At 47.0% G+C, this 27,179-nt stretch overlaps 1 protein-coding gene across 1 annotated transcript in view; it reads left to right on the forward strand.

The window, feature by feature from the left end:
* OTOG (otogelin) overlaps nucleotides 1-8,157 on the forward strand; it is a 120,973-nt gene extending 112,816 nt beyond the window's left edge. Inside the window, exons 53-58 of the mRNA XM_040410305.1 lie at nucleotides 12-190; nucleotides 461-565; nucleotides 4,685-4,804; nucleotides 5,753-5,798; nucleotides 5,956-6,035; nucleotides 7,209-8,157. Coding sequence (XP_040266239.1) covers nucleotides 12-190; nucleotides 461-565; nucleotides 4,685-4,804; nucleotides 5,753-5,798; nucleotides 5,956-6,035; nucleotides 7,209-7,409 — 731 coding nt within the window. The 3' untranslated portion in view covers nucleotides 7,410-8,157. The remainder of the gene's footprint in view (nucleotides 1-11; nucleotides 191-460; nucleotides 566-4,684; nucleotides 4,805-5,752; nucleotides 5,799-5,955; nucleotides 6,036-7,208) is intronic.
* The last annotated feature ends 19,022 nt before the right edge of the window (nucleotides 8,158-27,179 follow it).

Consider the following 27,179-nt stretch of genomic DNA (forward strand, 5'->3'; position numbering starts at 1 on the left):
TTCTTCTGCAGTGAAGGACACCGTGTGTGTCAGTAAGGAACATGGCGTCCTGCGCCCAGGCCAGACCGTGGTCCAGCACACGTCTGAGGGAGTGTGCCACTCTGCCCACTGTACCTCCGCCATCGACCCCTTGACTAAATACCACCTCATCAACGTCTCCTCCCTGAATTGTGCTGCCAAATGTGAAGCTGTAAGTTGATCCGCACAGATAATGTTCCGGACATATAGCGAAATCCTCTGCACCCGACACAGCTGAAAACTGTGCTCCTACAACCTCCCTGATTGTGCCGGGACGCAGCACCCTTTACAGGGTTCATTCTGCCCCAGGTGGTATCCATGCGTGTGTGCCCCGGGGCTGTTATGTGCCCCTGTAATGCAGCACATAGGACCTGATTGATCGGGGGCCGTGCTAGGATCTGCGAGTCAGTCATGGAAGATAATTCTTCTCTCTCTATCTCAGAATCAGCTGTATGAGCCGCCACGAGACGTGACCCGATGCTGTGGGCGCTGTAGGAATGTGTCATGTGTCCATACCTTGCTAAATGGTACAGTCCTCACTCACAAGGTGAGTACCATATGGACTGTACCAATCACACGGATCTGTAGGGAGTCTCTGTGTTGTGGGCTCAGATGTCATTCTCTAGAGCCCCACACCATGATATTCCGTCCTATACATTGTGATGGGGGCAGAGCGCCCACATGAGGTAGATCCCCAGGGACCCTGACAGAAGTGCTGATGTAAGGAAAGGACTGGGTGGTGTGGGGTGTACTGGCAGATATTGGGAGACATCCTGGAGCAGACCGAGGACTGGGTGGTGTGGGTTGCACTGGACGATATGGGGAGCCACCCTGGAGCAGACCGAGGACTGGGTGGTGTGGGGTGCACTGGCAGATATGGGGAGACATCCTGGAGCAGACCGAGGACTGGGTGGTGTGGGGTGTAGTGGAAGATATGGGGAGCCATCCTGGAGCAGACCGAGGACTGGGTGGTGTGGGGTGTGCTGGAAGATATGGGGAGCCATCCTGGAGCAGACCGAGGACTGGGTGGTGTGGGGTGTACTGGAAGATATGGAGAGCCATCCTGGAGCAGACCGAGGACTGGGTGGTGTGGGGTGTACTGGAAGATATTGGGAGCTACCCTGGAGCAGACCGAGGACTGGGTGGTGTGGGTTCCTCTGGAAGATATGGGGAGCCATCCTGGAGCAGACCGAGGACTGGGTGGTGTGGGTTCCTCTGGAAGATATGGGGAGCCATCCTGGAGCAGACCGAGGACTGGGTGGTGTGGGGTGTACTGGAAGATATGGGGAGCCACCCTAGAGCAGACCGAGGACTGGGTGGTGTGGGGTGTACTGGAAGATATGGGGAGCCATCCTGGAGCAGACCGAGGACTGGGTGGTGTGGGGTGTACTGGAAGATATGGGGAGCCATCCTGGAGCAGACCGAGGACTGGGTGGTGTGGGGTGTACTGGAAGATATTGGGAGCTACCCTGGAGCAGACCGAGGACTGGGTGGTGTGGGTTCCTCTGGAAGATATGGGGAGCCACCCTGGAGCAGACGGAGGACTGGGTGGTGTGGGTTACACTGGAAGATATGGGGAGCCATCCTAGAGCAGACCGAGGACTGGGTGGTGTGGGTTGCACTGGAAGATATGGGAAGCCACCCTGGAGCAGACCGAGGACTGGGTGGTGTGGGTTGCACTGGAAGATATGGGGAGCCATCCTGGAGCAGACCGAGGACTGGGTGGTGTGGGTTGCACTGGAAGATATGGGGAGCCACCCTGGAGCAGACCGAGGACTGGGTGGTGTGGGGTGTACTGGAAAATATGGGGAGCCACCCTGGAGCAGACCGAGGACTGGGTGGTGTGGGGTGTACTGGAAGATATGGGGAGCCATCCTGGAGCAGACCGAGGACTGGGTGGTGTGGGTTGCACTGGAAGATATGGGAAGCCACCCTGGAGCAGACCGAGGACTGGGTGGTGTGGGTTGCACTGGAAGATATGGGGAGCCATCCTGGAGCAGACCGAGGACTGGGTGGTGTGGGTTGCACTGGAAGATATGGGGAGCCACCCTGGAGCAGACCGAGGACTGGGTGGTGTGGGGTGTACTGGAAAATATGGGGAGCCACCCTGGAGCAGACCGAGGACTGGGTGGTGTGGGGTGTACTGGAAGATATGGGGAGCCATCCTGGAGCAGACCGAGGACTGGGTGGTGTGGGTTCCTCTGGCAGATATGGGGAGCCATCCTGGAGCAGACCGAGGACTGGGTGGTGTGGGTTCCTCTGGCAGATATGGGGAGCCATCCTGGAGCAGACCGAGGACTGGGTGGTGTGGGGTGTACTGGAAGATATGGGGAGCCACCCTGGAGCAGACCGAGGACTGGGTGGTGTGGGTTCCTCTGGCAGATATGGGGAGCCATCCTGGAGCAGACCGAGGACTGGGTGGTGTGGGGTGTACTGGAAGATATGGGGAGCCACCCTGGAGCAGACCGAGGACTGGGTGGTGTGGGTTCCTCTGGCAGATATGGGGAGCCATCCTGGAGCAGACCGAGGACTGGGTGGTGTGGGTTCCTCTGGCAGATATGGGGAGCAATCCAGCATCAGCTCGGCTGATAGAAGACGGGGTTCAGGACATTGGGGTAGATGGGGCATGTCAGGCGATGAGGTGGAGTGGCTATAGTCTCCAGGTATGCAGGGATCTTGCCATTGACGGGCACACTGAATGACCTGTACCATCTGATTTCAGCAAAACCTGTCAGGGGGACACTTGCAGGGGAGCAGGGGAGCAGTCTGTTTTAGAACTTCATGTGTTGGAAGCAGGAAAAACAGACAAGTGGAAGGGTCTGAGTGACGAGGGCCAAATGGTGGTGTGTAGATGCCTGGGTCAGAGGATATCCTGAATAGCTGGGGGATTCTGCCATGTAGTGCTCAATAGCAACAGTGACAGGCGAATGACCCGGTGTTCAGCTCCACAGATGTCTCACTGGAAATGTCTTGTGATGCCGCCCTAAGGCTAAATACGTGGAAATGTCTTGTGACTGCCTTTAGAACAGATTCTTTTCAGTGTCCACTGATCTAGAACCCGTTCTCCGTGTGTTTACTGCCTCTAGAACTCATTCTCTTCTGTGTGTTCACTCTCTCTAGCACATGTTCCCTTCTGTGTTCACTGCCTCTAGAACCCGTTCTCTTCTGTGGTTTCACTACCTTTAGAACCTGTTCTGTGTGATTAGAACCTCTGTGTGTAAATTGCCTCTAGAACTCATTCTCTTCTGTGTGTTCACTCTCTCTAGAAACATTTTCTCTTCTGTGTTCACTGCCTCTATTACATGTTCTCTTCCATGTGTCCACTGCCTCCAGAACCCGTTCTCTTTTGTGGTTTCACTACCTCTAGAACCTGTTCTATGTGATTAGTGCCTCTGTGTGTTCATTGCCTCTAGCACATGTTCTCTTCTGTGTCCCCTGCTTCTAGAACATATTCTCTTCTTTGTGTGTTCACTGCGTCTAAAAAACATTCTCTGTCTTCACTGCCTCTAGAACTTGTTCTGTTGTGTGTCCTCTTCCTCTAGAACACATTCTGTGTTCACTGCTTCTAGAACACACTGTCTTCTCTGTGTATCCACTGCCTCCATAATGAGTTCTGTTCTTGGTCTTCACTGCCTCTATAACTCATTATCTTCTATGTCCACTGCTTCTAGAACTTGTTCTGCACGCTTGTAGATTTTCACTGCCTCTAGAACTCCATTCTCTTTGTTTGCTGCCTCTAGAACTCCTCTTCCGTGAGTCCACTGCATCTAGAACATTTTCCGTTCTCTTTGTGTTTGCTGCCTCTAGAATACAAGATTTGTAGTTCCCGTAAGCACTCTATAATTTATTAAGCCCAGTACTTTTTGGATTTACTTGTGCAAACATTACACGACCTAGTCCAGTTTCGAGAAGTAGGTGTCTTTAAGAATGTTAATTAGTTTCACTCCACATTCATCACTGCAATTAGTTTTTGCACACAAAGGTGCGGTCTTACTCCAGCGGTGGGGCGGTGTACAAGGACTGCAGTAGCATTTCTAGACCATGTTTAAAGATGGACAAGTTTATAAAACTATGTGCAACAGATAAAACATAGATAAATTGGGTGCAACTGACTGAAGATAAATTAAAAATTCCCCCCTCCCCATGAAAAATGCCCCCACATTGTTTCTACAGTTAGGTGATTTGAAGGAGTGTTCACTTTGTATGTAAGTCTCCTGTATGTATGGTCTTCTCTCTCGATTTTCTTGCCTCTTCTCTGTTGGTATCTCTATCACCCATGGTCCTATTCCTTGATTTCTCTTGCTTCTATGGTCTTCTTTCTTGAAGCCTCTATAGCTTTATCCATTTGGCTTTATATCCAGGCATCTCCTCCTAGCTCGTCCTTCCCTCTGCTGCCTTTGAACCTCCTCTCTTCTACTGGCACCTCCAGGAACCTGATCTGTCCACACATGTGAATCTAAGCCTAGTAGATCAATAGTTCCATGACCTATGACATCTATGACTATCCTTTCCCCATGTTTAGTAAGCACTGAGCTTGATGCTTCCTTAGTCTTACTTCTGTCATGTCCTGGTAAGAACATCTGTAGGAGCTTGGCCTTACTCTTGGTCTTGTTGACATTGCTCTTTTTTTTAAATGTTGTGCATCCTTTTTTCACTTTTTATGTAGCCCGGTTCTACCTGGATTTCTAAGTGTGTCAAATATGACTGCACAAACACACCCCTAGGACCAGTGTTAGTCACGTCCGCCGTCAGCTGCCCCCCATTTAATGAGACAGAGTGCATAAAGGTCAGTGTCTACACCCTTACGTGCTGCTTGCTTTAGTGTAGATGTAGTGGCCACGTTTACTCATGTCCGTGGGGTGTGCTGCAGGAGGCATGCTTTTAGCTAACTTCTCTGACTGGGCCGGGATTCTGATAAGTATGTACACGGTCAGTATCTTTCATCTGTACTAAGACAGAACCAAGGGTAGAACCTACACAGAAAAGGTGGAATGGAAAGATTGATCCGTAAGCCAAAACCAGAAGTGGGTCCAAACACCGAATCCTGCCTGTGTGCAAGTGACCTAACGTGGAAAAGAAATCAGAGCAGAGACGGTGGCTTCTGACCCCAGGACTGGTGGCCAGGCCTCTTTAATATAAAGGACCAGCGACTGCATGAGGCCAAGGCTGTCTCCCTGGTGTAAGAAGCCCATGGGATGTTTGCCAACTCTCCCCTGACCGCACAGGTGCAGTAGAGTAGATGATGATTTTCTGGTCCCCCCAGTAGAACATTAAATGGAAACTATCCAAAGTAATGTGAGCCATAGGCCAGTGTGTGCACAGATTCTTCACGCTGACGCATTCCATGCCTCCTCTATATTGGGTGACCATGCAGAGGGTGGGCTGCGATCATTTCCCTCTGCGGGAAGTATTAGAGAGTTTACCACTTGTGTCTGGTAATTGCGGAGGGTAGTTTCCTTCTAATGACGTGGGACTCTTGTAATCTGTCCTTCGTGTGCCTGCATGCCCCCGCTCCCTGGCTTGTGCTGCTCTACACCATTTATGACACCTTCAAGTTAGGTTTGATCTGGGACGACACAGACAATGGGAATATAGTGGGTTGTCGCTGATCAGTAAAGGCACCCCAGGAAGTTTACTGGTAGACATGGTCTCAGAGCCACGTGCCCCGCTGCTGCCCCCCATGTAGATGCCGTGGAGTCTCTTCTTCTTTCTAATTCACATCCTTTTCTTCCAGATGGGAGGATATGTTGTGTCGTTCTTAGACGGATGCTGTAAAACATGTAAGTAAAGGGGTAGTTGGAGGCTCCTTCAGTCTGATCAGGTCAGACACTTTGTCACTTGGGCAGCAAGTGGTTAATTGCAGCTGTCAGGATGCTAGGAGTTATAGTTTTGGAACAACTGGTATGGTATTAACTGTTTTACACTGATCGTTCCTAGGCAAAGAAGATGGAAAGTTTTGTAAGCGAGTCACTGTGCGGATGACAATCAGGAAGAACGACTGCAGAAGTAACACTCCAGTAAGTGGCTTCTCTGTGTAGTTGCTTTCTTTTTAGAGGTCCTCTCCGTAGCCGCACTCTTGTTGGTGGCTCTCTCTCCGTAGCCGCACTCTTGCTGGTGGCTCTCTCTCCGTAGCCGCACTCTTGCTGGTGGCTCTCTCTCCGTAGCAGCACTCTTGCTGGTGGCTCTCTCTCCGTAGCAGCACTCTTGCTGGTGGTTCTCTCCGTAGCTGCACTCTTGCTGGTGGCTCTCTCCGTAGCCGCACTCTTGCTGGTGGCTCTCTCCGTAGCCACACTCTTGCTGGTGGCTCTCTCCGTAGCAGCACTCTTGCTGGTGGCTCTCTCCGTAGCAGCACTCTTGCTGGTGGTTCTCTCCGTAGCTGCACTCTTGCTGGTGGCTCTCTCCGTAGCCGCACTCTTGCTGGTGGCTCTCTCCGTAGCCGCACTCTTGCTGGTGGCTCTCTCCGTAGCCGCACTCTTGCTGGTGGCTCTCTCCGTAGCCGCACTCTTGCTGGTGGCTCTCTCCGTAGCCGCACTCTTGCTGGTGGCTCTTTCTCCGTAGCCGCACTCTTGCTGGTGGCTCTCCCTCCGTAGCCGCACTCTTGCTGGTGGCTCTCTCTCCGTAGCCGCACTCTTGCTGGTGGCTCTCTCTCCGTAGCAGCACTCTTGCTGGTGGTTCTCTCCGTAGCTGCACTCTTGCTGGTGGCTCTCTCCGTAGCCGCACTCTTGCTGGTGGCTCTCTCCGTAGCCGCACTCTTGCTGGTGGCTCTCTCCGTAGCCGCACTCTTGCTGGTGGCTCTCTCCGTAGCCGCACTCTTGCTGGTGGCTCTCTCCGTAGCCGCACTCTTGCTGGTGGCTCTCTCCGTAGCCGCACTCTTGCTGGTGGCTCTCTCCGTAGCCGCACTCTTGCTGGTGGCTCTCTCCGTAGCCGCACTCTTGCTGGTGGCTCTCTCCGTAGCCGCACTCTTGCTGGTGGCTCTCTCCGTAGCCGCACTCTTGCTGGTGGCTCTCTCCGTAGCCGCACTCTTGCTGGTGGCTCTCTCCGTAGCCGCACTCTTGCTGGTGGCTCTCTCCGTAGCCGCACTCTTGCTGGTGGCTCTCCCCGTAGCCGCACTCTTCATGAGAGGTCTGAATGGGGTGAAGGCTCCTGAATGTAAGACGCGATCACACTGAATACCCTTCCTATCTCCTCAGGTGAACATCGTGTCATGTGACGGGAAGTGTCCATCGGCCAGCATCTACAACTACAACATAAACACGTATGCGCGCTTCTGTAAGTGCTGCCGCGAGCTGGGGCTGCAGAGACGAGTCGTGCAGTTATATTGTAGCGGAAATTCAACCTGGGTCAGTTATTCCATTCAGGAGCCAACGGACTGTTCCTGCCAGTGGTCGTGAGCGCCACCTAGCGATAGCGCTCGATAACCAGCTGTATATAGTCCCTTCCCCTGCACCAGGCCAAGGAAAAGTGCCAAAAAGAGCTTCGTCTCAGCCAGAAAGTTGTGTTTATTAGGGTGTCTGCAGGAGCAGACTGTAGTGCAGCATTCAAGTGTCCGTTAGGCTGAGTTCACATCACCGTTACTTTTCCGTTCTTCTAAAGAAAAACGGATTCTGTATTTTAAGCATCCGCTATGCGCGCAGGACTTTTGTTTTTTCTAAAATGACGGATCTTTGACAGAAATGGCTCAGATGGAAATGAAATGTGCAGAACTGGTGGTCAGGACCCATTTTTCTTCTTCTATCGGAAAAGAAGAACGGAAAAATAAACGGTGATGTGAACTCGCCCGTACTGAGACAAGATGAGGAACATGGATTCAGGCCTAACGTGATCTCACACGGACACAGGGTGGTGACATCCCACCGCTTACCCCCCTCAAGGGTCCAGGGTGTGACGGACGGAGGGCAGGCCCAGTTCCCAGTGATGGCTGTTTTCTTTATTGATGCCACCTAACTCCTCCATGCTGGCGCAGGACATGTCTGTGGCCTGCAGGTGGCAGTCTGGAGCTGTGGAGCCCCCGGTGCCGTCCCTTCTGACATGACTGGAAACCTTCCTGCAGTCGGCCACCTGTAAAGTGCTCCCTACGTGTCAGTCAGTATATCATGCTGCCATGTAGAGCGCCTGAGCTTGGAGCACTTACCTGAAGAACTGACAATCATATGGGTCACTGTGAACTTCAGCAGGACTACAAACAACGCTCATAATAAAATGAAATAACCAGAAGTTGTCGCCTCGTCTCATTCACAAAGCGAGAAGGTTCTTAAATTTCAGAAATGTCATACACTGAGGAAAATGCTGGGACGCTTCAGAGTATGCCCTACCCGTGGGCACCAGGGCCCTGCTCCAGGCTGACTCATGGAACAAACCAAGGGTCAAGATGGAGGCTGCTGTGGACTATCCTGGTCCTCACCTACCCGGGTCCACACACAGTGATGCAGAATACGGCCCCTCTTCACACCTGCATCCAGCCCCGGCCTATGTACCACCGCCGATAACCATCTGAGTACTAGATCATGTAGTAGATGTCTCCTGCAGTCCTATGTAACACCACAGATTACACAGTGATAACCATCTGAGTACAGATCAAGTAGTAGATGTCACCTGCAGTCCTATGTAACACCACAGATAACACAGTGATAACCATCTGAGTACAGATCAAGTAGTAGATGTCACCTGCAGTCCTATGTAACACCACAGATAACACAGTGATAACCATCTGAGTACAGATCAAGTAGTAGATGTCTCCTGCAGTCCTATGTAACACCACAGATAACACGGTGATAACCATCTGAGTACAGATCAAGTAGTAGATGTCACCTGCAGTCCTATGTAACACCACAGATAACACAGTGATAACCATCTGAGTACAGATCAAGTAGTAGATGTCTCCTGCAGTCCTATGTAACACCACAGATAACACGGTGATAACCATCTGAGTACAGATCAAGTAGTAGATGTCACCTGCAGTCCTATGTAACACCACAGATAACACAGTGATAACCATCTGAGTACAGATCAAGTAGTAGATGTCTCCTGCAGTCCTATGTAACACCACAGATAACACGGTGATAACTGAGTACAGATCATGTAGTAGATGTCTCCTGCAGTCCTATGTAACACCACAGATAACACGGTGATAACTGAGTACAGATCATGTAGTAGATGTCTCCTGCAGTCCTATGTAACACCACAGATAACACAGTGATAACTGAGTACAGATGTTGTAGTAGATGTCACCCGCAGTCCTATGTAACACCACAGATAACACAGTGATAACTCAGTACAGATAATGTAGTAGATGTCACCTGCAGTCCTATGTAACACCACAGATAACACAGTGATAACTCTCTATGAGTACAGATCATGTAGTAGTCGTCACCTGCAGTCCTATGTAACACCGCCGATAACACAGTGATAACTCTCTGAGTACAGATCATGTAGTAGTTGTCACCTGCAGTCCTATGTAACACCACAGATAACAGTGATAACTCTCTGAGTACAGATAATGTAGTAGTCGTCACCTGCAGTCCTATGTAACACCACAGATAACACAATGATAACTGAGTACAGATAATGTAGGAGATGTCACCTGCAGTCCTATGTAACACCACAGATTACACAGTGATAACCATCTGAGTACAGATCATGTAGTAGATGTCACCTGCAGTCCTATGTAACACCACAGATAACACAGTGATATCTCTGACTACAGATCATGTAGTAGTCGTCACCTGCAGTCCTATGTAACACCACAGATAACACAGTGATAACTGAGTACAGATAATGTAGGAGATGTCACCTGCAGTCCTATGTAACACCACAGATTACACAGTGATAACCATCTGAGTACAGATCATGTAGTAGATGTCACCTGCAGTCCTATGTAACACCACAGATAACACAGTGATATCTCTGACTACAGATCATGTAGTAGTCGTCACCTGCAGTCCTATGTAACACCACAGATAACACAGTGATAACCATCTGAGTACAGATCAAGTAGTAGATGTCTCCTGCAGTCCTATGTAACACCACAGATAACACAGTGATAACTCAGTACAGATCATGTAGTAGTCGTCACCTGCAGTCCTATGTAACACCACAGATAACACAGTGATAACTCTCTATGAGTACAGATCATGTAGTAGTCGTCACCTGCAGTCCTATGTAACACCGCCGATAACACAGTGATAACTCTCTGAGTACAGATCATGTAGTAGTTGTCACCTGCAGTCCTATGTAACACCACAGATAACAGTGATAACTCTGAGTACAGATAATGTAGTAGATGTTACCTGCAGTCCTATGTAACACCACAGATAACACAGTGATAAGTCTTTGAGTACAGATAATATAGTAGATGTTACCTGCAGTCCTATGTAACACCACAGATAACACAGTGATAACTCTCTGAGTACAGATAATGTAGTAGATGTTACCTGCAGTCCTATGTAACACCACAGATAACAGTGATAACTCTCTGAGTACAGATAATGTAGTAGTCGTCACCTGCAGTCCTATGTAACACCACAGATAACAGAGTGATAACTCTCTGAGTACAGATAATGTAGTAGATGTCTCCTGCAGTCCTATGTAACACCGCCGATTACACAGTGATAACCATCTGAGTACAGATAATGTAGTAGATGTCACCTGCAGTCCTATGTAACAACACAGATAACACAGTGATAACTCTCAGTGCAGATAATGTAGTAGATGTCACCTGCAGTCCTATGTAACACCACAGATAACACAATGATAACTGAGTACAGATAATGTAGTAGATGTCACCTGCAGTCCTATGTAACACCACAGATAACACAGTGATAATCTGAGTACAGATAATGTAGTAGATGTCACCGGCAGTCCTATGCAACACCACAGATAACACAGTGATAACCTTCTGAGTACAGATAATGTAGTAGATGTCCCCTGCAGTCCTATGTAACAACACAGATAACACAGTGATAACCTTCTGAGTACAGATAATGTAGTAGATGTCACCTGCAGTCCTATGTAACACCACAGATAACAGTGATAACTCTCTGAGTACAGATAATGTAGTAGATGTCACCTGCAGTCCTATGTAACACCGCAGATAACACAGTAATAACCCTCTGAGTACAGATAATGTAGTAGATGTCACCTGCAGTCCTATGTAACACCACAGATAACACAGTGATAACCCTCTGAGTACAGATAATGTAGTAGATGTCACCTGCAGTCCTATGTAACACCACAGATAACACAGTGATAACTCTGAGTACAGATCATGTAGTAGATGTCCCCTGCAGTCCTATGTAACACCACAGATACCACAGTGATAACTCTCTGAGTACAGATAATGTAGTAGATGTCACCTGCAGTCCTATGTAAGACCACAGATAACAGAGTGATAAGCCCTCTTTCCTGTGACATCAGTCCATTCTACACAATCGCTCCCTTCTCGTACAGACCGGGCCCATGGTGGCCTTAATCCCCAGAACAGCACCATTTACAGGCCAGACACTTCCATACCTTGTACAGTCAGGTCCATAAATATTGGGACATGGACACAATTCTAACATTTTTGGCTCTATACACCACCACAATGGATGTGAGATGAAACGGACAAGATGTGCTTTACCTGCAGACTGTCAGCTGTAATTTGAGGGAATTTACATCCAAATCAGGTGAACGGTGCAGGAATTACAGCAGTTTGCATATGTGCCTCCCACTTGTTAAGGGACCAAAAGTAATGGGACAATTGTCTTCTCAGCTGTTCCATGGCCGGGTGTGTGTTATTCCCTCATTATCCCCATTACAATGAGCAGATAAAAGGTCCAGAGGTCATTTCCAGTCTGCTGTTTGCATTTGGAATCTGTTGCTGTCAACTTTCAAGATGAGATCCAAAGAGCGGTCACTATCAGTGAAGCCATCATTAGGCTGAAAAAACACAACAAACCCATCAGAGAGATAGCAAAAACATTAGGCCTGGCCAAAACAACTGGAACATTCTTAAAAAGAAGGAACGCACCGGTGAGCTCAGCAACACCAAAAGACCCGGAAGACCATGGAAAACAACTGTGGTGGATGAGCGAAGAATTCTTTCCCTGGTGAAGAAAACGCCCTTCACAACAGTTGGCCAGATCAAGAACACTCTCCAGGAGGTAGGTGTATGTGTGTCAAAGTCAACAATCAGGAGAAGACTTCACCAGAGTGACTACAGAGGGTTCACCACAAGATGTAAACCATTGGTGAGCCTCAAAAACAGGAAGGGCAGATTAGAGTTTGCCAAACGACATCTAAAAAAGCCTTCACAGTTCTGGAACAACATCCTATGGACAGATGAGACCAAGATCAACTTGTACCAGAGAGATGGGAAGAGAAGAGTATGGAGAAGGAAAGGAACTGCTCATGATCCTAAGCATGCCACCTCATCAGTGAAGCATGGTGGTGGTAGTGTCATGGCGTCGGCATGTATAGCTGCCAATGTAACTGCTTCTCTTGTATTTATTGATGATGTGACTGCTGACAAAAGCAGCAGGATGAATTCTGAAGTGTTTCGGACAATATTATCTGCTCATATTCAGCCAAATGCTTCAGAACTCATTGGATGGAGCTTCACAGTGCAGATGGACAATGACCCAAAGCATACTGCAAAAGCAACCAAAGAGTTTTCTAAGGGAAAGAAGTGGAATGTTCTGCAATGGCCGAGTCAATCCCCGGACCTGAATCCGATGGAGCATTTCACTTGCTGAAGAAAAACTGAAGGGAAAATGCCCCAAGAACAAGCAGGAACTGAAGACAGTTGCAGTAGAGGCCTGGCAGAGCATCACCAGGGATGAGACCCAGCGTCTGGGGATGTCTATGCGTTCCAGACTTCAGGCTGTAATTGACTGCAAAGGATTTGCAACCAAGTATTAAAAAGTGAAAGTTTGATTTATTATTATTATTCTGTCCCATTACTTTTGGCCCCTTAACAAGTGGGAGGCACATATGCAAACTGCTGTAATTCCTGCACCGTTCACCTTATTTGGATGTAAATGCCCTCAAGTTACAGCTGACAGTCTGCAGGTAAAGCACATCTTGTCCGTTTCATTTCAAATCCATTGTGGTGGTGTATAGAGCCAAACATGTTAGGATTGTGTCGCTGTCCCAATATTTATGGACCTGACTGTATGTCCTTGAGCAGCTGTAGGTGCCCACACCACATACGTTCCCTGCCTCAGGTTAGACATTATGAAGAAGCCTGGACACTGCGTGTCCTAGAGCAGTCGGAGGTGCCCAGGCTGCACATGGTTCCTACCTCGGGTGACACAATATAAAAGAGTCTGGACGTATCTCCTTCTAGAGCAGATGGAGGTGCTCAGGACACACACCTGAAGTGAGTGAATATGAAGGACCCTGGACCTCGGACATCCTAGAGCAGCTGGAGGCCCTAAGGCCTCATGCATTACATGCTTCAGTTGAGACAATATGAAGAAGCCTGGACATTGCTTGTTCTAGCTGGAGGTCCGCAGTTTGAAGATGCCTGTTCTAGAGCAGCTGGAAGTAACCAGGCGACACACGTTCCCTGCCTCAGGTGAGACAATATGAAGAAGCCTGGACATTGCTTGTTCTAGAGCAGTTGGAGGTGCACAGGCGACACACGTTCCCTGCCTCAGGTGAGACAATATGAAGAAGCCTGGACATTGCTTATTCTAGAGCAGTTGGAGGTCCACAGGCCACACACATTCCCTGCCTCAGGTGAGACAATATGAAGAAGCCTGGACATTGCTTGTTCTAGAGCAGTTGGAGGTGCACAGGCGACACACGTTCCCTGCCTCAGGTGAGACAATATGAAGAAGCCTGGACATTGCTTGTTCTAGCTGGAGGTCCGCAGTTTGAGGATGCCTGTTCTAGAGCAGCTGGAAGTAACCAGGCGACACACGTTCCCTGCCTCAGGTGAGACAATAGGAAGGGGCCTGGACATTGCTTGTTCTAGAGCAGTTGGAGGTGCACAGGCGACACACGTTCCCTGCCTCAGGTGAGACAATATGAAGAAGCCTGGACATTGCTTATTCTAGAGCAGTTGTAGGTGCACAGGCCACACACGTTCCCTGCCTCAGGTGAGACAATATGAAGAAGCCTGGACATTTCTTATTCTAGAGCAGTTGTAGGTGCACAGGCCACACACGTTACATTCCTCAGGTGAGACAATATGAAGGGGCCTGGACATTGCTTGTCCTAGAGGACCTGGAGGTATCCAGGCCATATAGATTACTTGCCTGTGGTGAACACCTCCATCCTTCTGGATTTAGCTGCTGCATTGTGTGCCATTATGTGGCATGTACTCGGCTATTGATGGACACGGTCCTGGTCCCCAGTACAACCAGTACACAGGGCTCACTGTACCCAGCTAATCCCTCTAGATGAGGGTGAAGGTAATTTCTGGTGCAGCTGTCATGGTCTCAGTGCTTGGTCAGCTGCAAGAACAAATGTGTTTGCAAATGAAAATTCAAGATGTTGAAGCGCAGCCTGATGCCAAGGCTGGGGGTCGGGTGTGGGGCACACGTGATGTGAGCGTCTCCCATTGTTCACATTATTACTGGGCTGCACGAGGGGCTTTACTTTCTGGCTGAAAGCCAAGTGGCTGCACCATGTCTGTGTAAGAGAAGAAGAAGTGACGTGTGTGGAGGGTCAGGCTCACAGGACGGCCATTGTGCAGCTGCTGGAGAAGGATTATTCTCTGCCATCCAGGAAGACCCTCGAATACTCGCGGCACAGGCTCGGCTGACATCTGTTTCCCATTGTTATTTCAGGGGTCAGTCTCTGGTTTGGTGGAAACCCAGTGACTGCAGTGACCAGCCCAGACATCTGACACACGTCCCAGGAAGCCTTGGTAAAATAGTGAGCCCCAAAAAAGTGACACGGCTCGTAAAGAGGCGAGATATGCTGCAGAACTACAATGGCTGCCATCACTGGGAGTAGTATGTGCAATAATACCCGGTACCTCTCAGGAAGCAGCACTAAGTGGTGAAACATAGGGATATGCTTCTACCAGCGGCCTCATGTCTGACACTTCTACATAGGGATATGCTGCTACCAGCGGCCTCATGTCTGACACTACTACATAGGGATATGCTGCTACCAGCGGCCTCACGTCTGACACTGCTACATAGGGATATGCTGCTATCAGCGGCCTCACGTCTGACACTGCTACATAGGGATAAGCTGCTATCAGCGGCCTCAAGTCTGACACTGCTACATAGGGATATGCTGCTACCAGCGGCCTCATGTCTGACACTTCTACATAGGGATATGCTGCTACCAGCGGCCTCATGTCTGACACCGCTACATAGGGATATGCTGCTATCAGCGGCCTCACGTCTGACACTGCTACATGGGGATATGCTGCTACCAGCGGCCTCACATCTGACACTACTACATGGGGATATGCTGCTATCAGCGGCCTCATGTCTGACACTACTACATAGGGATATGCTGCTATCAGTGGCCTCACGTCTGACACCGCTACATAGGGATATGCTGCTATCAGTGGCCTAACGTCTGACACTACTACATAAGGATATGGTGCTACCAGCGGCCTCACGTCTGACACTACTACATGGGGATATGCTTCTACCAGCGGCCTCACGTCTGACACTACTACATGGGGATATGGTGCTACCAGCGGCCTCACGTCTGACACTGCTACATAGGGATATGCTTCTACCAGCGGCCTCACATCTGACACTACTACATGCGGATATGCTTCTACCACGGCCTCACATCTGACACTGCTACATAGTGCAGCGACCGGGCCGCAGGGGCACCGTGTGAGTGGCTGGATGAGCGCAGTAGTTGTACTCATGGTTTCCTGAAGCTCGCTGGGCCGGCGTGCAGTGACGGAAAGGGTGCACTGGTTCTTCCTTTTGGGGCACATTCTGGTTCTGGGGTCCTCCTGCCTGATGGTGGTTGAGGTGGCCTTGATGTTGCTGTTTTACGGTGCGAGGCAGGGTCCCGGTGGTGTAGATGCAGTACGGTATAATGATGAGACCGCTGTTGGTATAACAAATCCACAGCACTTTACTGAAGCCGGTCAGCAGGTGATCCACACAATCCTCATACAACCTTCTGGGATTTGTAGTACATGCAAATAATACATGAAATACCCTCATATTAACACTTTCAATGCTTTGCAGTGTATTTCAGGACACTGCATCCCCCCCCCCCCCCCCCCCTCCTACTTTAAGGGAAGCCATCCCCAGAGCACTCTTACCATGAAGATAGGTCACCTGGAAGACAGAGAGATACAGGCATATATACGGTACCATATTGTATATATGCAGCAGTATGGGTGACAGGGGTCTCTCATATGGGGACCTGGGGGCGCTGGCTTGGTACAGCAACAATAAAGCCAAGGATAGTCCATAGTAACTTAAAGGCAACTTGGAACATCTCAGGAGTCCGTTCCCTGGGCACAAAGCTTGAGGTTGCAGGACATTACGGAGGGCTTTTGCATTAAAGTCCACCTCCGGGCACATGAACTTAAACTTTGCAACAAGGTAAAGGAGTGTTTAGAGAGTCCTTAAGGCAAGGTTGGTGGTAGCCAGCAAACAATTAAAATCACAGCAAGTCTCTTACCCTGCCTCTGTAGTTCCAAAGTGTCTGAAAAGGTACTGGGCAGGTAGTTTCCCTTTTGTGATCTGGTCGGATCTTTGGAGTGACTGTTGTTCTGTTCTTCCTCATCTTCAGGCGTCGACTCTGGTCAACTTGGTTCCTCTTGATTCGCAGAGGACTCCTCATAGGATGGCACTTCTGGTTGATGTGGAGCTGGAGTATTTCCAACAGGAACAAGGAAGTTAAGCAATGGAGTAAGAAACCAATGCAGAGGATCTGAGTCAATAATTGTTTCCCTATGGGCATCAGCAGTTACACTGGAGCCGAAAACTTTCATTCCCCGGATGGTTGCTGAGTGATTGGAATTTCTTCCTGAACAGTCTCTTTTAGGCATAATTTGAGATGGTTGTGATTCAGTACTTGAGGTGCTCTGTTTTCTTTAGGCTACTTTCACACTAGCGTATTTTGCAGATCCGTCATGGATCTGCAAAAACCCTTCCGTTACAATAATACAACCGCATACATCAGTCATGAACAGATCCGGTTGTATTATGTCTGCTATAGCCATGACAGATCTTGAACACCATTGAAAGTCAAGGGGGGACGGATCCGTTTTCTATTGTGCCAGATTGTGTTTGGCTTTGCTTCCTCAGGCGGACAGCAAAACACTGCGTTTTGGTGTCCGCCTCCAGAGCAGAATGGTGACTGAACGGATCCTTTTACATTCAGAATGCATTAGGGCAAAACGGATCTCACAAACGGAAAGCCAAAACACTAGTGTGAAAGTAGCCTTAGCGATTTCATAGACATCTGTCCCAGGATAGGGGATAGTAGTGATGATATATGGATCTCTTTCCCATTTGCTATCCAGTTTGCTGGTACGATGGTTATGTTTCAGCCATACATGGTCACCAATTTTGAAGGGCTCAGCTTTGGCAGATTGGTCATAGTCTCTTGTTTCTGGGGTGTATTTGCAATGTGGATTTGAACAATCTCTTGAGCATCAGCTAGGTGTTTTTGATGTTCACTCACCCAATCTGTCTGTGGTAAAGAGTTGATGGCATCTGGAACTGATACGTCTAAGGTGAGGTCTGCTGGTAGTTTACCTTGACGGCCAAACAAAAGGTAGTATGGTGTGTACCCAGTAGAACAATGGATGGCGTTGTTATAGAGGTACACCAGCTCAGGTAGCAATTGCAAAATCGGCCAATCAGTTCTTTGGTCAGGTGATACAGCTCTCAGCATCTCAATGAGAGTTTGATTCATCTTTTCACAAAGTCCATTACCTTGAGGATGATAAGCTGTTGTTCTGAGCTTTTGGCTGTTGTGGAGTGAGCATAGTTCTTGGAAGAGTTGGGACTCAAAGGCAGATCCCTGGTCCGTTAAGATCTTCTCAGGGCATCCGTAAGGCAACACAAAGTTCTTCTAAAAAGCAATTGCAGCGGTTTTGGCTGTTAGATCTTTCACAGGTACAGCAACAACAAATTTGGTGTAATGATCAATAATGGTCATGGCATAAGTATATCCTGAGCGGCTTGGTTCCAACGTGACATGGTTTACGGCTCACAATAGGATGTAGAGGAGCTCTCTGATTATGTTTCTCATCTCTTCCAATGACATTCTTGACACCAGTTTTTAATATCTACTTTCATTCCAATTCAATAGAATATTTGGCAAATGGCGGCTTCTGTTTTCTGTACACCAAAGTGTCCGTATCCGTTGTAGTATATCTCTAGGGCAATTCTGGCATCTCTGCGAGGTACCACAATTTGTTGCAGTTGATCAGTAATGGGATCTAGGGTTCTTCTCAGCATCAGCCCTCGTTGCATGAAGAGCTGTTTCTGCTGTCTCCATAGCTTGAGTAGCTCTGGGTCTGCATTTCTTCAGCGGATTCTCGTTGGCATTCTTCCTAACACTCGACTTTCAGCTTGAAGCTTGACCCACCTTTCTCGACTTATGGTTCTGGATGTTTCTGGTGTTGGGAGCTGAAACCTTCTTTACCTTTGCCTTTGATGGCGATGGCATCCTGCTGGGCAAGTTGCTTGTAGAAAGTCGGCATCTCTACTTCTTCCCAGATATCTTCTTGCTCAGTAGGGTCTTCTCTAGTAGGCAGACGGGATTAGGCATCTGCATTCTCATTGGACTTACTTGTTCTATTCTTTACCATAAAGTTGTAGTTTCCAAGATGTGAGGCCCATCTATGTTCTAGAGCCCCTTGCTGTGGTCAGAGGAGCCAGCGGGTTATCAGTATAGGTCACAAATGGTGTCACTGCAAGGTAGTCTTTGAATTTCTCAGTGACGGCTCATCTGAGTATACAAGGAATTATTGCTTGAAGGAACTCCTTCCTTACCATTTTGCACTTGAGACAGGAAGCTCCTAGACCTTTTCTGCTTGCATCTGTGTAGAGACAGAATGGCTGATTGTAATTAGGATAGCCTAGGACAGGTGGTTCAGTTAACTTCTTCTTCAAGAGTTGGAAGGGGATTTATCTGTCTTCATTCCAATCTATGGCTATTTGGGTATTTTGGTACTTCTTTGGAAGTCCTTTTAGGTGTTCTTGTAGCGTTTCAGCAATTTGGGAGAAATGAGGGATGACGTGTATGTAGTAGCCTGTAAAACCAATAAAACGCCACACCTTTTTTATGGTGGTAAGAGAAGGTAGTCCAGTTCTGGACTGCAGCTATTTTCCCTGGATCAAGCTTCAGCAGATGACATTTGGAAGACTTGACCTTGAGACCATGCTTGATGAGGACTTCGAAGACTTCAGCCAGATGTTGTAGGTGGTCTTCATAGGACTTGGAGTATATGATGACATCATCCAAGTACAGAAGAACAGTTTCAAAGTTCTTATGACCCAAGTAGAATTCCATTCGTCTCTGGAAAGTCCCTGGTGCATTATACAGTCCAAAGGGCATGAAGTTGAATCCAAATAAGCCCATGGGGGTAGTGAACGCTGTCTTTTCACAATCTTTTGGAGCCATGTATCCCGAGTAGTGAAGTAGGCTGAGGATACTAATGCTGTTAAGGACTGCTCTATATGTGGCAAAGTATAAGCATCCTTGTGGGTTTTGTTTCATTTTTCTGTAATCCATACAGAATCTGGTGTTACTATCTTTCTTTCGCACAGGGACTAGAGGTGCAGCCCATGGACTATGATTTTGGCATCTCCTGGATCATCTTTTTGAGAGGTTGGTACATAGCTGGTGGTATAGGCCGGTACCTTTCCTTGAGAGCCAGTAGGGATGATGTGTTTGATCACAATGACTTCCCCGTAGTCTGCTGGATGTTTTCTGAAGGCTTGATGATGTTCTTTTACAACATTGAGGACTCCTTCAATGTCATCAGCAGGTGTGGAAGTGTCTCCCACATGGAGTTCTGTCCACTATGGTGTAGTTGGAGTATATTCTTGGGTGGTCAGCTTCTTAGTAGACTGTTTGGCAATGGCTGCTGGTACATTTACAATGTCTTGGAAAGTGATTAGAAAACGTTGAGCAACAGGTCAGTGGTTTGTAAATGTCATACAGTTCTTACTTAAGTTCAACAGACAAATTGGTACTTGTCATGGGAGAGACTATGCTTCTTGCTGCTTGGACCAGAGGATGGGCTGATGGGTTCTATCAGGAGCTGGTAGTCTTGGCCTTGGATACCTAGACAGGCTTGGCACCACAAGAGTGTTTCGGTAATGGGTTTCAGGACCACTGAGTGGTTATCTCTAATGCAATCATGGCAGATCTCCCCTTTTTCTTTTTTTTTTATATAATTGTGTTTTTATTAAAGGTTTTACATTTTGTACAGGAAAAACAAAATAGCAAGAACCAAGACATAAAACATTGGTTTAGCATAATTAGTAAATAACCAATAAAAGTTGACTTGTCAAATTGCTGTATACTGTCCTAACTATATAAGATATTTCATCTGACAGTAGTTGCCGAGGAATTCCCCGAAACAACCCTCATAATCTGCCAACAAGGACATGTGCAAAATAAAAACAAAACAGAAAAAGAAACATGAGACTGTGGACAAGACAGACACAATAAGAGTAGGGTAAGGGAAGGGCATAGAAAAAGGACGATCTACCAAACTCCAAGGTCACACCTGTCTGTTAAGCCAGTATGAGTCCCATACATCCCAGATAGAGTGGAAAATGTCTAATCCTGCAATAGGACGGTCATATAATTCATAGTTCTGATGTCAGCAACCCTAGAGTATAGGTCTGAAATAGTCGGGGGATCAGCGCGTTTCCAAAACCGGGCAATAAGACAATGAGCTGTTTTCAAAGTGTTTCCTAACCGGGGTGGGCATTATATTTAGCAGGTATGGTAAAGGATCAAAGGGTATAGTGCACCCAAGCAGGTCCTGGAGGAGAGAGCCAACAGCGCCATAAAAAGGACGAATGAGGGGGCAATCCTAAAAAATATGAGGTAAAGTTCCCCGAGAGGTCCCACACCTCCAACACATCTTCGAAACTGCTGGATTCATCCCATGGAGGAGATCAGGCATGCGGTACCAATGCATAAGAATCTTATATTGTTTCTCTTTAAATAGAACAGACCAGGAAGACGTTGCCGACCTCCTCCATATGAGACGCCAGACAGCATCAGGGAGCGTCCTTCCCAAATATTCCTCCCATCTAACCATATATGGTTGCCTAAAGATCTTATTAGGGACCGGATTCAAAAGTATGTTATAAATGTCTGAAATTAGCCCCATGGTAGATGGCACCTCCTGCAAATACGTTCAAACATAGTCGGGAGAGAAACTGTCAGCCCGGAGAAAGTAGTCTCAGTGTTGTTCAGCTAGGGGATTGAGGGATTCTATGCCGCTTATTAGGCCAAATAAATCAAAGTAAATGAGATTGTAGTGTCTTAAGGTCTCTAGCAGGAACGGTGATGGGTATAGTTTCAAAACGGTATAGGATTTTAGGGAGGATCGTCATTGCTGCAATACGACCAAGTAAGGATAAAGGGAGTTTAGTCCATTTGTCAAGAAGATCCCCAATTTCCCTATAGATGGCATGAAAGTTATGTCGATACAAAGTGGCATACCTAGTGGTTAGGTTAACACCCAAGTATTCAAGGGACTACCGTCTGGAGTGTATTAAGAATATTAAGGGGTAAGGTATCAGTCTTATTAGTGTTGACCTAGTTAACTGAAAGTGTCCCAAAGGCCTGTAATATGGAATGGAGATTGGGAAGAGAAATGTGGGGTCTGGTCAATGTAAGAAGAACATCATCATCTGCAAACAGTGATATTTTAAACTCTCTATCCTTAATCATGACACCCCAAACATCAGGGTTCAATCTAATTGTCACTGCTAGGGGTTCAATACATAGTGCAAACAAAAGTGGGGACAAGGGACATCCTTGCCTAGTGCCATATTTAATGGCGATAGGTTGGGAAGAAGCATGAGGGAGTTTGACCATCACTACAGAAGTGGAGTACAAGCCACGTATGGCCTGGAGAAAGGGACCCGTAAATCCATAAGCTTTCAAAGCATCAAATATGAACGGCCAACTTAGACGGTCGAATGCCTTTTCAGCATCTAGACTAAGCAACAAGGCCTCCTCATCCGAACGATGAACCACATCTATTAAATCAATGTTACGTCTAGTGTTGTCTCCCCCTTGTCTACACGGTACAAACCCAACCTGGTCTTTGTGGATTAGGGCAGAAAGAAAAACATTTAGTCGAGTTGCCAATATTTTCGTAAAGATTTTGAGATCAAAGTTTAGAAGAGCTATTGGTCGGTAATTCTGACATTCTAGAGGATCTTTACCCGGTTTTGGAATTAACGTAAGATTTGAGTATGTCCTACGAGTAGGGGTTAGAATGTCGGACTCCAACTAGTAAAAGATTACAGAACAAAAACAAGAGTTTTAGCTATGGCAGGTTACACTCCACCAAGCCTGCACCTTACATTTAAACATATAAAGATTAAGAAAAAGAAAAACTGACTATTTCACATAATTAAAAAGAGGTATCAGGATAAGGCACTTAAAGTAGATCCAAAATGATGCGGCTGGGGACAAGAGTAGGTTAGACCATATAGGCTTCCCTCTAAACCTCCCAGTTTTAAAGATCAAACAGGAAAAACAACTTCCTGGCAATGAAGAGAACAGTGAGTTCAGTCGGGATCGGGATCTCGTGTTGATGGCTGGTTCCTTAAAGGGGTTCTCCGGGAATTAAGAAAATGAAAATACTTAAATATTGCTTCATTATAAATTTATTACCAAATACCTTTCATTAGTTATAATGGCTTGTTTTGATCGGGAAGCAATCATTAGGAAAAATAAAATGGCCGCCACCCTACTAGTCCACACAAAACCTGTCCTAATTACACAGGAGGACAAGTTAAAGAGCTGCACCATCTTCCTCTCTTACTTGTCAGGGATTATGATCCTGAATACAGTTTAATATGATCTTCAGATGAATCTCTGTAGGAATGGAGTTCATTAGGAGACATGAAGTACAGAGAGGATAGATAATAGATAATGAGCAGCAGCACTTGTAAGCAGTCTCCATTACCACAGTCTGTCCTGTCCGTCCGCTCTGTACTTCATGTCTTCTCATGAACTCTATTCCCACAGAGATTAGGCTGAAGATCTTATCAGCTGTATTCAGGATCATAATCTCTGACAAGTAAGAGAGGAGGATGAGGCAGCTCTTTATCTCAGTGTTGTGAAGTAACTTGTCCTGCTGTGTGATTAGGACAGGTTTTGTGTGTGCTAATAGGATGGCGGCCATATTATTTCCCCTGATGATCACTCCCCAGACAAAACAAGCCATTATAACTAATGAAAGGTATTTGGGAATATATTTATACTAAAGTAATATTTAGGATTTTGATTTTCTTAATTTTCGGAGAACCCCTTTAAGGGTATGCGGGAACCTGAAGAAGATCCAGCCTTCCTTTTCTGTTGAACCGGGTATCCAAATCCTGGATGGTGGGGGTGGAGGAGGGTCTACTTCCCAATCCAGAATCTTAGGCACAGGGATGTTCAGGGCTTCACAAAAAGGATGAAGGTCAGCAAATGAACGTAGGATAGCCACCTGTCCCTGGTGAAGCACTGATAGGGCTGTAGCAGACATCTCTTTTGTTGCGTTATCCAGGAGAGGTCCGGGAACAACTGGAGAGGGGCCCCGTCTAATTCAAAGTTTCGGAAAGTCCTTTCCTTTGACATGATGGCTTTTTTAAAGGGTAACTGTCAATTTTTTTTGTATTTGCTAGTTTATTAGAGCTAGGCCTGAGTTAGTCTATTAATGATTGTCAAAAGATCTGTAATTACCTCATAATAACAGCTTTCATTAATGTCCTCTGTCCCTTTCCACTGCTTCCAACTTAATGTAAACAGAAGACGGAGGGGCGGTCCTTTACACTGCATGACTGCATTAGGCTTCAGAGTGAGGAGGCGTGTCTCTCAGTAATCCAATCTGATTGGCTGGCAGAGAGCTGCTAGCTACAGCAAGTGTGTATGGGAAGTGAGGGAAAGCAGTTTTGGCCTCAGAGAACTGGCAGAGGAGCCATCTTGAGAAAGTCCTCATATTGTAAATGTTTAAACAGCCGTAACTAAGGGAAAAACGGAAGGAAAACAGTGGTATGTGAAGAAACTAAAGATTTATTTATGCAGAATGCCCCTGCAGCAGCAACATATGCTAAAATTTATTTTTTAAGGAAAACATGAGTTAACCTTTAAGTGCATAATTATGCACACAACAGATAACGTCCTGAGGACGGGCAGCCGTGCCCTGAGGTTTTAGGGCCCTATGTGCCCTGTCCAGCTTAATTTTGTGTGTGGAAGGCTCCCCAGGATCATGTTGAATATAGAATCTAGAGTGGCAAAAAGATCTTCAGCCCCAGTAGCATCAGGGAGACCTCTAACTCTGATATTATTCCGCCATCACCTATTATCCGTCCTCAATGTGGCGACCTATGTCCCTAAGAGCTGTGGCTTGAGTGGCAATAGTTCAGCGTAGGTTCGTCTTGGTCTTCCGCTTACTGGAGGTCTACATGTATAAGAGCCTTCAGAGCTTCCTGTAGAGATAATGTAAAGTCTCTGAGGGACTCACTGGCTGGTGTTTCTTGCTGAAGAATTTCATCTTTATTTCGGACACAGTCCTGGGTTCAGAAGTAGCGCACATTCTTTCAGATATCTCTCCAACTGTCTGTCCCACTCTGAGCTTGGCTAGGATTTCACTTCTCTTAGTGCGGCCCCTTCTAATTGACCGATGAGGATTTCCTGTTGTTTGTAGACACCTGGTACAATCTGAATACAGCAAGTATGTTCTCGTTAAAGTCTCTCAGAGTATGGGCTTCCCGGCATAACGTGGAAAACAGTGTGCCCCAGGAACTATGGCATGGAAACCAGGGTGCCCCCAGGAAGTATGACATAGAAACCAGGGTGCCCCTAGGAAGTATGACATGGAAACCAGGGTGCCCCCAGGAACTATGGCATGGAAACAGGGGAGGACTCCCCTGCATAACGGAAACGGGACGGATCCGTTTTGCAGCCCATAGACTTCATCTATGACGGAATGAATAACGGAAAGCCTCTAAAGACATTCCGTTATGGTCTGTGGTAACGGAATCCATAACGCAATTCTGCTTTTACCACCAAACGAAGCGCGAACGAATTTGATAACATGAAATTCACTCATCTCTAACTAGCATCATCACCATGACCACTACTTCCATAATATGTTGTAGGATGGATGAACTAACACTGAATTTCATGGCATTTCACAATTTTTTGGTTTGGTCTAGGATGGTTTCATATGTACCCTCAGACATTACCTAGTCTTATCTCTAACACCCTGCCCGTGGATTTTACTGAGGTCAAGGTAAGACATCTGAGACACAAGTCATTAACAATTCAGAACATAGACATCAGTCAGCAAATGCCCCAACTCTCCCTTCGAGAGCAGCGCTTATTCATTGCTGTGATCCCAGGAGACTGTAAAGATACATAAAGCTCCAGGAGCCTCTCTTTGTCTCCCCTATAATACAGTATGCAAAACTAAACAATGCAACAGCACGCTGCAAACACAAAGACCACAATGTATAAAATAATGTCCCCATAGAAAATAGACTAGGGCTAATGCTCTGCTTATTATATAAATGTGAGATTCTTGGCTATACATCATAAAATAATTTGAGCCTGTCCACCCCGGCAAGGTGATCCCTTTAGGACATGAACCTACACTTAATGCTACCTGTTTCGAAGACAACTGGCCTCATTCAGGAAAGGCAGGTTCCACATGCATGCTGCACCCACTCTGTATTTTACCTCTCCTGGGGCCAAATGTCCTCCAATAAATACAGGGAGAGCTACAGCTTTATACTTGCATTAATTAAAATCAACCTGTGGGAGCTTAGCCAGGAGTGCACGACCAATGGAGACAGCCACATCCTCAAATGCAGACAGCAAAGAAAAGACACAGCATATCCAAATGTGCAGGTGCATGTCATATGTGTAACCTGCCTTCCCTAAATTTACTGGGGGCCAGTTGGCACCACAAGAAGTAGCATTTAGCATGGGTCATCTTGCCGTGGTGGGGGGGCACAGATGATTTTGTACAAAATGTATTTGACAAGAACCTCACATTTCCATAAGCATAGCATTAGCACTAGTATATTTTCTATAGGGAGTGGGCATTATTTGACATATTGGTCATTGTATTTGCACTGTACTGTTGCCTTGTGTCTGATTTTGTATTTTCGGCCTTGGCGACGTGCACCTAAGCATTCAGATGTGCTGATTTTGTGTTTTTTCCGTATAATGCAGTATGTACCACAACACAATGGCTCTGAAATGAGGGATGACCGCTAATGTCCTTACATGGTGTCCCCTGAAGAAACATCATCAAGCTCCTCGGATTGATTTTGTGGATCTCGCCTTTTCACTAAGGATAATTTAACCACCAGGAAAAGGTATTAAGATATAATCTTTAGACACTTCCTAAACTTTCAGGAGCTTCCATCTGAAAACTTCTAGAAGACAAAACAGATTTGCTCCCAGGACAAAGGTATCATTTTTCAAGAGCTGTGGAGGGCGTCTGGCACGTGTATTTGCAGTTCACATCAAACTCTTTTAATGACCAATTATTTGTCACTTTAAAGAACTCACTAACTCGGTTTACCAAAGAGAAGGTTGAAGACGCTTGAGATCCATAACCCCAAGTTGCCGAGCTGCGGGCTCTGTGAGGGGGCTTCATTAATTAGACCTGCTCCTCCATTCACAACAAGCATGTCAACATCTCAGTAACATGCTCAGATTTCAAAGTCCACGGCGCCAGCTGCACCAGGGAAATGAGGCCTTTTCTTCTTGCTAGATATAATGCCAAGGCTTTTGAAATGAAAGCTGGGTCGAGCCTACAGGAGATTAATGCAAGAAAAATGCTTCTTATTTGATAGGACACAGATGTCTACGAGATTTGCAGAGGCTGTTGACAGTCAGTGATGGTTGGCAGCTTGACTTCTTCCTGGGCTCCTCTTGGCCTTATGATTGGAGGGAAGCAGCATTTCTGTAATTATCTTGTTCCTCTTCTTATGCTACATTTAAGTCCATGTTTTCATTGTGTCTGACCC

Source organism: Bufo bufo, chromosome 10 (assembly GCF_905171765.1).
Source record: "Bufo bufo chromosome 10, aBufBuf1.1, whole genome shotgun sequence".
Lineage (NCBI taxonomy): Eukaryota > Metazoa > Chordata > Amphibia > Anura > Bufonidae > Bufo > Bufo bufo.